Source organism: Chroicocephalus ridibundus, chromosome 1 (assembly GCF_963924245.1).
Source record: "Chroicocephalus ridibundus chromosome 1, bChrRid1.1, whole genome shotgun sequence".
NCBI lineage: Eukaryota > Metazoa > Chordata > Aves > Charadriiformes > Laridae > Chroicocephalus > Chroicocephalus ridibundus.
In genome coordinates this window covers 168,458,114-168,470,118 of record NC_086284.1, presented here as the reverse complement: position 1 = coordinate 168,470,118, position 12,005 = coordinate 168,458,114, and the positions used below count along the sequence as shown (strand labels likewise).

General features: G+C 36.3%; 1 protein-coding gene across 2 annotated transcripts in view; it reads right to left on the bottom strand.

Annotated features, from left to right (window-relative positions):
• The window catches only part of BLTP3B (bridge-like lipid transfer protein family member 3B), a 63,433-nt gene that overhangs the window by 36,985 nt on the left and 14,443 nt on the right, over window positions 1–12,005 (bottom strand). For both annotated transcript variants that reach the window (XM_063322724.1, XM_063322723.1), the window contains 5 exons: window positions 8,381–8,543; window positions 7,226–7,264; window positions 4,231–4,322; window positions 2,520–2,709; window positions 74–214 (listed from right to left, as the gene is read on the bottom strand). In XM_063322724.1, the coding sequence (XP_063178794.1) occupies window positions 74–214; window positions 2,520–2,709; window positions 4,231–4,322; window positions 7,226–7,264; window positions 8,381–8,443 (525 nt within the window). In that variant the 5' untranslated portion in view covers window positions 8,444–8,543. The remainder of the gene's footprint in view (window positions 1–73; window positions 215–2,519; window positions 2,710–4,230; window positions 4,323–7,225; window positions 7,265–8,380; window positions 8,544–12,005) is intronic.

Here is a 12,005-nt window from a genome sequence, read left to right as displayed (position 1 = left end):
TGCAAACGTTCAGAGCACCAGTTAAAAATTAATTCATAAAATAAAAAAAAGATTTCAAACTTTTCAAGTTTACCCTTCTTTTAAGTGTGACCCTAATTTTTGATTGGTTAGTAATCAGTCGAACTGGAGCACTCATGATTTCATGCTTAGAACTCTGGATTGCATCTGCTTCTATTCGGATCATCTGCCAGTTGATTTCTTTAAAAGTCAAAACCTTTAAAGAGAGAAAAAGAGAAAAACACTTTCATGCATAAGACAGTTTACTTGTGCCTGAGCATGTATATGTATATATCTACATATATACACACACGCTCACACATATCCTTCACGCAGGGCCATATGAACAGGACAAATACAATTCATTTGTTATTCCACTTATAAGCGCCAGGAAGTAAAGCTTCCTTCTCCCTATCTCCAGAATGTCACAGAAACGTTAAGCTAGTTCCAAGCAGGCAGAGGTAACAAGTAGCATTTAAAATATTCAGAAGAAAGTAAGGGTCACAATTATATGGGTTATTGCATATTAGGTACCGTTTGGTAGAGGAAGAAAAGAAGATTGTGTAGTTTAGTTTCAAAACGCTAAATCTTACTATATAGGAAAAGAGTGGGGAGGGAAGCAAAGCTACGGATGGGAGAGACTTTTTGGAGTGTTTTATTTCACTTAAAAGAGAAAGTTAAACATTGTATGCCATATAGACCCCAAAAGCTTTGGATCCATTACGTGGATTTCTAGAAGACACAGCAAGCAAATGTTAGAATAATGCTAGAAAAGCAGCAAGTACAGATGGATACTGAAAACGAAATATGGGAAAATAAGTGATTGTCCAGAAGCAACATCATGGAGAACATCAAATGAACAGGACATCAAAAGGAAAAAACGTTAATTCCAGCTTCCCTAAAACTCCTTCCTACATTAGTCTCTGAAGAAAATAAGATCAGCTACAGGGAAAGTGGAAGAGGGAAGAGTTTGTTTGGTATGTGTCTTATTTTTCAGCTGTCATTCTCCTCTTGTCAATTTGAAAACTGTGCAGCCTACGTTCTGTGAACATAAGCAGAGACTTAAGTAAAACACATCCAGTGTGTTTGGGAAGGAGGCGCACCAGTAAAGTGAGCAAGATGGAAAGGCACAGTGCAAAGCAGCCTGAAAAATACTATTTGCAGAAAAGCAGAGTACCTACCCTCCTCATCCAGGAGATGCAGCGTGAATGGAAGCTTTGAAAAAAATTCTACAGAGTTTCCTTATAACATCAAGAGTGTAGCTATATGCATAGCTAAAAGCTTACTCCCTTAAAATGTAATTTAGAACAACTTATCTTTATAGTACAATGTTGGTTTTCATGCAATTTACTTCTAACAAATCATTTGTTAGTTTCTAGAAATTTGTGTTTCCAGAATTCATTGCACTAAAAGGAACACTCCCCAAGGAAAGCTGTTGTGTGTGGGGCAACTATTCAGAATCAGATTCTTCCTAAAAAGCACAAAATCAAAAAAAGAAGGGCGCTACATCTAGTCAAACTTTAATTCTTCCTCTTTAGACTTCATTAACACACGAGCATTAGCACACAGATAAGCTGCAGGAAAGAAACTGTCAGAAAAACAGTTTTCAACTTGTTATTTTTGTGGTATTTTTAACAAACATCCTCTTGGGGCTTCTTTCCTTACACAGAAAGCAACTACTGGACTCCTTAACTCTATGTAAGCTCTGTTTATTCTGTAATAATTGCCTCTAAATAGGCAAACATTGGCAAAATTTGAAACCCCTTTTTAATCAAGGCCAGAAGCATGCTAAAATCGGTCTTTCTCAACACAACATACAATATTAGGATGAACCTTGCACTCAGTATACGTTTTACTTTGGTTACATAGGAGAAAGCAAAAGAATGGTGTACACTGATGTAGGACTTACATGTTAAGCTCTCCCAGACAGTAGAAAAGTATGCACTTTACTGCTATTACTTTTTTATATACATATGATTTAGTTACTCTAAGAAATAGGAACTTGATTAAAATTCAGTTAAAACTGCTAAAAGAAAAAAAAAATCCTTTTAGGCAAACCATCACAAGCAAATAAATAACCAGTCAAAGCTTTAAAAATAATAACTATAATAATAATAAAAAAACCAGCCCAACATCTTATCCTTCCACATTTAATATGTTTTGTTGGTTTGTTGTTTTTGGTTTTTTCTTTCAGTACTCTTCAATTCTGGTCTAGTTTGCATTTTCAAATGGTCACAAGCTTGAGGAACGTAAGAGGGGAACAGTAAATACGCTGCCCTGGTCTTTGCTCTTCCCTAAGCATCCACTTTGGCCACTAGACTAGAGACAAGACTTTCGATCTGACTCACACCCACCATTTTTACATTCTTCTGTTCCTAGAGTACAACCAAATTTAGTGAGCACAGAATGGCTCTGTTCCCAGCAAATGGAACGTTTCCTAGACTGTATAAGGTTGCACTTCAACTTCCTCCTCCTTTACCACAAAAACCGAGGAAAAAAGGTTAGCAAAAGATAATATTTACCTCTCCACGTTGAGCTTCTTGTATTCTGGTAAATCTGAGGTCAGCATGTTCCCAGTTTGCATTTACACTATATATTCTCAGCTGGGAAAGTTCAAATGAAGCATTAAAGGCTTTTGCACCAATCCTTATTACAATGGAGTTCACAGAAACCGAAATGCCTTCTACCACTTTTTCAGCAAAGCCATATTCACTAAAAAGTGAAATGCCAACATATTAAATACACACCTAATGAAAGGGCACAAAATTAAACCTACTAAACAGCTGAAATACAACATGAAACAAACCATAAAAGAAGTTCCCAACGTATTCTCCAGTTATGAATTTTTGTTAAATATACTGGATCTAGTTTACAATAATTTCCACCCTATGATCCTTATCTGAAAATAGTTACTAAAGAACATATTTTGGACCAAGATCAATCTCTATGAAGCAAAGCAATTAATGTAACTTTTCCATTATAAATACTTTATACGTATACAGATGAGAACAACAGTCTACAGCATTACGTAGAAATCTCACTCTTCTTTATCTGTACATAAGGAGTAATTCATGTCAAATGAATTATTTGACAATTCCAATCTGGTTAGTATTTATCTCTATAAGCTAAGCTGTTCCACCCATTATACCTAATATTTTTCATATATGCAAAACTGTATGAAGTATTTGCTTTGTTTCATTCCATAAAAGAAAGGCATCCTAAATGGTGGTTACATTTCTACACCAAATCACATGCATTCCGGTATTAAAAAAGATAAAGCAACTGCAATTAATTTTTTTAATAAAAATCGTACATGTTCTGAATGTTTTAGTGAATCAGAAATTATATTTTAAATATTCTTTTAACATTTAAAATTTTTTGCCTTTGGGATTTTTTTTTCTGCTTGTTTGTAAAAGTACAGTTTATGTGGTTTGTCATTCCTTTTCCTTTTTATAACTTTCATCCTACACAGAATCTCTATGGCAATGATTCTCAAACTGTACCCTAGGAGACACAGAGGTCCATGGACGACTACTACATATTACACAGAAGTTAAAATAAGAAAAGCAATTGTATCATCAAACTCATTTCTCTGTATATGGGTCTCTATGCTTACTGGAAAATGTTTTGGGTCCATAAAAATGAAACAATTGGGGGGTGGGGGAGAGTTGAAATCACTGATGTAATGCTATATTGTCCCACCAAATTACTTAACTTTTAGGCTACATGGTGTGCATGAAATCCTTCAGTAAGATTAGACTGATACAATAAAGGAAATTAAATAGAACTTTAAAACACCATACTAACAAATAGCCCTTAATACTGTTTTTAGACCAAACAACAACAAAAAAAAATAAGAAAAGGAACCACTCCAACATTATATATATATTCCAAATAGGCTGAAGGCAAGCTATCTTTAATTTTCAAAAAACTTACTGTCAGGTAAACTTGGTAAATATTTCATGCAGTAGTTGCACCCATATGGAACGTCCCTAGGAAGCTCCACACATAGTTCAGGAGTTCTTTCCAGGCTTGGGTCTGGATAGTTCCATTATCACTATACATATGTAACTCCAACCACAATAATAAAATAAAAGTTTGGAGAGATGGAAATAGCAAGCTGCAACCCCATACACTTCTGGAAATTTGCAGGGGATTTAACTGCTTCATAGTAATCCAAAACAAGTAATTTAAACTTTTTTTGATTAATTACATGTAAGCATCATCACTGACCTCTGTCCGGATGCAGTTGCTATAGGAGAGGGTCCATTAGGGGCACGTGGCTCTTCACATGTGCTCATTTCCATCACAACTTTATCCAAGGACTTGAAAAACAAAAGAAAACAAAAAAATTGGAGACCTAAGAGCTAACAAAGTAAACAGATGAAATATGAAGAACAAAAAAAACAAGCAACCAAAAAAAAAAATCACTGGAGAACCTTTTGTGAAATATACATAAAACATTTCTTACCATGTCAGTTTTCCCACAAACTTTTGTAATGTACCAGAACTATTTATTTTTTTTTTAATTCGTTCATATAAACAGACCTTCCCTGTCAAATACTGGATTACAGAATTCTTGATCCCTGTGTATTATTTATCCATCACACACATTTCAAAAAATGCATTTCCAAAACGGCATGATTTAATGCATCCTCATCTGGGTTTTCTTCCTATATAGTTGTGCTTTCAGTGTAATACTTAATACCACCTGAGTTTTCTAAATGGTTCAATAAATTCAGAAAATTTTAATGGAAAATATTTGAAACTAGTCCACTAAAATTTTTGATGGTAGATGAAGCTTTGTGCTGCACCTTAAACCAAATCTGAATGTGTATAATATATACACACGAGTGTGTATACACTCTGTGCATGTGTATGGATCTGCAGTAGATCTAGTAATAAACAGGGGGGTGAACAAAATGGGAACAAACCAAATGCAAAACCTTATTCCCGGCAACTGAAGAAATCCAAGAATCTCCTAATTTACAGTACAATGTTTGTGACCTAAATTTATCATACAACTTGGGGAGGCTCTTCATTTAAGGCTTAAAGTTCAGAAATCTTGTCCCATTGGAAGCTCATTCAAAACTCAACAGCTAATATTACTTCCCTGTCTAGTTCTGACTTTATACCACCCCTTCCGAATTCCTCCATTTACCCCTCTCTTAGGTCAGACAAACCACACCAAAAAGCTTCGTCCTCAATTTTAGATTTTTCATGATTCAACCTGCCCTATCTACTGGACTTTATCATCATATTGTGTTAATTGGGCCCGTCTTCATAATCCATTTCCTCCACAAACCTTTTTCTGTGCTACTCTAATGCATGAAATGCCCTACTGCCTAGAAATTCACAAACTCTGTACTCTGGATTTATTTATACTTCCCCTATGTTTTGCTGCTTAAAGGGAAGCATTAGCTGTAACAGTAAGTTTGGAGATTTTAAAATTATTTTCTCAGCTGTCTCAATGAGTAACTCGCTTTGCAAAACAACAATAGAGGGAAAAACAAGAAGAAAAAACCCAGTCTCTTAGTTTGAGGACAGTGGGGGGCGGGGGGAAGCCAAGATTTCTCCTGGTTATCCTGACGTTTTGGGATGTTTGACCACTCTTTTAAGGTTTCTTAAATTAAGACCTTTGGAACAATTTCCTTCACTACATGACTAGCGCAAAGAACATCAGAGCAGTGATCTAAGGAGTTCACATTATATAAACAGGAGTTAACAAAGAAGACCTCGATGTTAATATCTGTCTCGTCTTTTCTCACTGGCAACTACTGTACTTTGACAGAGCAAAAACTGCTGCATGGCATCTTTGGGTCCCCAAAGCGCTCCTCAAAATTATCTTGTTTATCATATAGAAACAGAAATTGATTATAAGCAAAGATAACTTAGTATTTGCCACTATGTTAACAGATGGATTTGCACAAAGGACAACTCTGCTCAATTAAAGTACCTTTGGCTAGACAAGTGGGTTCTAGTTACCTCCTAAGCTATGCAAACAGAGGATGCTATTCCAATTTAATTGAACTCTCAGTAATAAAAATATCCCCACCAAAACAATGGAAGAACAGTGATGTAATAAAGGGCTGAAGTTGGACCTTTAGGCCATTGAATTCACCTTCCCTTAGAAGTCAAAAAGGCTGCTGTACCTCTACCATTGAAGAGCGAACTCTTGTTATCAATTTAATGCACTTGTTCAAGGAAAGCTTTATGTAAAAAAAGGTGACCTTGAAAGTTATCTTAGCCTCAAAGATTGCTAATCTAAATTCAACAGGAGCAAAGCAAACAACCAGGCCTTGCTACCATAGGTCAGAGCACATAATCTTCAAGAATAGCACGGCTTAAACTGATTTCCTAATTTGGCAGTTGCATCTTACAGTCAAGAGGTTGAATCATCCCACCTCAGCATTACCCCTTTAAGCTCTGTGCGTCAGGAAGAAGCTGTACAGACATCAGTACACTACAACTGGGTCACTAGCAAATGCATCAAGCATTTGCAACAGCATGTCTTTCCCAAGTCTGATTCAGAACTAAGGAATTACAAGCACATACGGGAATTCACTGCAAGGCTGGGAAGCATGACAGTTAAAGGAATATTCATTCCTAAGTAAACACAATTAAGACAGTTTAGCCATCATCAAGCAAATCACTTCTGTGACTTTCTTAGTGTACTTAAAAATAAAGAACAAAATTACACAAATGCAAGAATTAGCATTACTTCTAATTGTTACTGAGTCATATTTACACATTTTACATCCTATTTATAGCCAGGCTGAATACCAGGCTGTTACGGAAACCCTGTAAACATTACATATATCAAACCTGTTATAACCAAGATCACTGGGGAGAGTGCAGATGTAGAATAGAAAAGTCCTTAGAAAAGGTAGCTCCAAAAGACAGGCAGGAACTTGCAAAAGGGTTAGTTGGACATAAAACTACCCTTCAGGTGAACCCAAATTAAGATGTAATGACTGAAGAACTTGACAGAAATTAGCTAACGGTCAAACATTATAGTGATGACGCCCAAAGCCATAAGATTAAGAAAACAAACCTACCAACAAAAACACTAAGGCATTTTGTCGTGATCTGCCGCTACCCAGAGGACACTTAGTAAAGGCCTGTTAATGTTTCAGTCATTTCTAGAGTCAAGTCAAGAGAACTACATAAATATTTGAGATAAATTCTACTACATGGAATATATTTAGCAATTGATCTCAGAACTCACCAAACAGATGGGATGCGTTTTCAATTTTGTCCATGGTATCTGCAAGAGAAAACATTATTCTAAAGCAAAGTAAATATTAAAAATACAGTAAAAGAAAGTATTTGTTTAGAATGTGTTTTATGCATACAAATTATATGTGTAACTCCTGAACTCACAATAATACTACTTTCAAAATGTCAAGCTTATCTGAAAATCCTCTATAGTAGATTGATGCACACACACAAATTTATTTTAGGTGTTAAAAACAGAACTTCACAATCTACTTATTACTAAGGAGAAAACAGAAGAACAAAATAGAATCTGTTTCTTAAATACCAAGTTGTCAAGCATCAGAAAAAGCAACACTCTCTTCCACATTCCTTTAAAAGGAAAGAAAATCCTTCTAAATTTAAAAGGAAAGAAAATTGGCCTACAAATAATTTTGGATGCCTGCGACAAAGCATCAAGTTCACTGCATTCAGAAAAAGCAGAATGATCTCCCATTACGAAAAGAAAAAAAAAGAAAAAACAAAAAACCCCAAAAGACTGAAGAGGCGCCAAAGTTTGACCAGATCATAAGTTCTGTCACAAACAAGTCAGTTTCATTTCTTACTCTCATATTAGTATAATCTAGGAGAGATGATATACATTGCTTCAATTCTTAGCAGCCACAAGGAGCAAAAAAGCAATGTCTACTAGATTTAGAGTGTTTCCACATTTCCCAGAGACCACAATCCCTCAGAAAGACATTTTTGGAAACGAGAAAGGAACAAGATGGAAAGCGATAGAAAGAGAGGGGTAAAGAGAAGAAATAATACATAATAAAATAAAAAATAATTATAGTAGACTAATTACCATGGGCAAATACAAGCTTTCATCTCTACCCCTATTTCAGAACATGCAGGAATAAACTCTACTCAGAAAGAAAACCAAAACTTTTAAAGAAATCACTGCTTCTTTTCATTGTTTCCATATGTATTTCATGTCATCACTTGAGAAACAAAAATTATTAAGAAATTATTGCTGGTAGCACCTTTGTTTTTCTCTAAAATTCTATCAAGCACTCACCACAATTTTCTATTAATACAAAGCTGCTTGAAAGTTTACAGAGACAGAAGGAAAAAAAAAAAAAGACAGACTTGGCTAATTACCATTCCGGCACAGTAAAATACTCACCCTGATGGATGCCTTATTGCAAAAGACCTTGTTTATAGCAAGCCATGTTGGAAGATCCAGCATGTTCTGAAGCACCTCTTGATCCAGCTCTAAATTGGTCAGCTGACCTTCCCCCTTTAGTGTGCTCAGGTTGATCTTGTCAGGTGACAGATTTTTGGTGAACCTAAAAACAAACATGCACCTTAAGTAAATGCATATAAAGCAATCAGAGCTGTCCCACATATAGCTGGCAATTTAACTCCAAGCAATGGTCTGGGGGTGAGGAAATCATCTTAGGTTCTTAGGTACAATTTCACCCTGAAAAGAAATGGTGCGAGAGAACTGCTTTGTCCCTCTAAATTTTCACATCTCATTAACTCTGTTTACAAATACATAAACAAAATTAAATGTATGATGAGTTATCTTCTACTTTGTCCATCACCCAGAATAACAAATCCTTGAACCAAAGTATTTAACTATTTATTTTAAACTATATAAGGTAGAAGTGAATCTATTTCACTCTTATTTGGTTTTTCAAAAGGACAAAAAAATAATCCAAACCCTCTACAACTTATACTGTCATTCTTAGAGTAAGCAGGAGTGGCTTAGAATTCACTCAGGAGGAGTCACAAAAAGCTACTCCTTATAAATAATACCTTGCTATATATGTATACTTACAGTTAAAATCTTGAATGAAAAGTTTCATTTACAATATTGATTAGGTTTAGTCATAGAATTTCATAACCAATTAGAAAGATACATACATACGTATTTACACACACAGAACAGCATGGTGTATATAAAATATTGGATGAAAACTTGAAAGGTCAATCTGAAATACAAGGGTTAAAAAATGTAACTATTTAAAGAAGAACGTATCCAATAACTTTCATTATACTTCAAAAGGCGCTACGATTTGCGGATACAATAGAACAATCTATGTGACTGTGTCAAATGGTTCACGTACTTGGGAGATAACATGACAAAAATCATGGGTGCTCTACCCTCAAATCAACAGCTGTAGCATTACATCTACCACAAGCCGAAGAATAGGCTATACTTAACCACACTTGCATTCTGCCATGCAAAATTGTTTCTGCTCATGAATTGCATCTAATTTTAGAAGATTAGGTAGTAGCAAATACTGCTGTTCGCATTACGCTTTGTGAGTTTTCCCGCCGAAATCTCCCCACGCTGATACTCTGCAGGCAGAGAGCAAAGGGGTTTGTCTGTCCACAAGGATGGAACATCGCCCTGAAGCAAGGCCCCAGGAGGTGCCACTCCAACATTTCCTTCCCATTCAAGAGACCAATTTCTAACCGAACTGCTACAAGGTCATCATTAAGTCAGATACTCAGGGGGAACTTGCAGAAGAAGGTGAAGAAGGCTGGCAAGCTTTTTCCTCTTTAACGCTTTCCAAGTGTGGCCTGAAACACAGCAGGCGTTTTCTCAGTCCAACCATCTTGTGATGGTAAGCTTTGGAAACGCATTTACCAAGCCTGACAAAACGCAAACGTCCATATTACCATTCCTACGAAACATTCAGCCACATGTCATAAACTTACAGAGTTTCATCACCTGTCAGTTTAATCACACAGAGGAGCTCTCAAAGATCAAGACATCTGGGGATGGAGGCATACGGGGGAAGAAGCTTGTTCAGAATTAAAAGTTCAGTTGTTTGGTGGTTTGGGTTTTTTTACTATACCAAGTCTGAAATTATTCAGGATGCATTTGCAAATAATACCAGACACATTTCTTACGATAGAAGTGTTGCAGTTGTTTCTGTATTGCTTAGAAGGAATGAGCTTTGATTCGTCAATAATATATTTTAACAATTTTAGCATTAAGAATATGTTAAGATAAAGCTACTGACAAATATATTTTCCTTGGCAACAAATATACTTCTAAATGCTCCATTTAGAAAAATTATGAGGGGAATAAAGGACTTAAAGTTATTTCATTTTCTGGTGACACTACTTTGTTCCTTTCAGCAAGACAGAGTAATGAGAAGAGCTGGATAACCTGCCTCAGCAAAACATTCCTTCAGTAACCACAAAATACGAAGCCTCCTGTCTCAAAAATCATATTGACAAGTTTCATCTGACTCGGATAATTTAAATTCCTAGAAGAAAAAGAAGCACATATTGAATGTTTTCAGTCACAGCATAGTATCTCTCACTCTTGACTTTCCAGATGAGGGTCAACATAAGAATCACAAAGTGGTGTCATTTTAAAGTCACATTTATACAGTGAATGCCAAAACATTCTGCCATTACACACACAGAGTCTCCTGAGACTCACGTTTTGTGGAAGAAGTCCCCCTCGGGGTTCCCTGTTGCTATGCCACACCAGGAATGCCACTTAACTTGGAGACAGATCTAACCATCATCTTGGTCTCAACTGCAGACACATCACGGTGAAACCCAGAAGACCTACAGGGACGGGTTTCCAAACTTTACAGCAAGAAAGACACAAAATACCATTAAGGAGAACAGAGACAACAAAGCCAATCTTGAGTAACTTCCGACATCCTTCAAACAGACCAAATAGGAGACAGTCCTTCCCAACAAGGAGGAGGACAGGGAAAGCAATCTCAACAAGGAGCATCATTCTCCCTGCCCTCCCATTTCTACATTTTTAAAAAATTCTTCTGAGAGTGTTGCTTTGAATTTGTTACCTCTTCAGCAGTCAGCAAAAGGAAAAATGCTCTGAGTGCTGCTTCATTCAGCACAGACCAACATAAGAGGATGTCCACCTGTAAGACTACACCCTTCACTTCCAAGAGTCACAGAAAGAAACTCTTAACAGGTGAGTTGTGAGAAGGTATTTCAGGTGTAGGTATTTCTGGCAGCAGATCTCTTCATTCCACTTCCACGGCTGAAATGTGACTGATGAGTGGATGGTGAGGAGACGGGGGTACTTCCCTAAAACCCATAGTAACTTCACAATATACAACAACCACATCTGCTTTTTTTGTCTGCTTAGTCCACAGCCAATTTTCCACTGAGGATGCCAACACTTTATGTTTCAGTGCCAGTTGCCTGCTCCTTCAACTCAGTTGTTCCATAAAATACACTTTCGTTTGTCTGTTGAATATTTTGAGCACTTCAGAACCATTTCATACTATTTGATATAATAGGAAAACCTTTTAGTTTTATACCGTGACCCCTAACTTAAAAAACAAAAAATGAGAAGCTGGCCTCTTTGGGCAGCTAGGCCTGCAAAACACAACGTAATCATACCCGTTAGAATTTACAAGAATGCAGATCTTCATGCATAAAATTAAAAGAGCAGCACAACAACAAAAAGAACAGCATTTTGAATTAAAAATATTTTAAAAAGCCTTAGGGCAACCACAACTCTCCAAATGGTATTGTTCCAGGATCCCATGGTACATCAGACCGGGCCATGGCCCACTGAGTGCTCTGACTTTTCTTTCTGGTGTGCTTCGCATTCAGCCAACAGAAACTCAGGGAGAAGATTTACCACGGACACACTGATGCGTGTCTAGAGCAATTTCTAGTGAACTTGACATGAGTTGGTATAAACAGCACTGACAAAACTGTTACCCAGATAAAATCTGCAATTTAGTATTTTAATGCCATTAACTTTTAATTTTATTATTAAATTAAATGTTAATGTTATT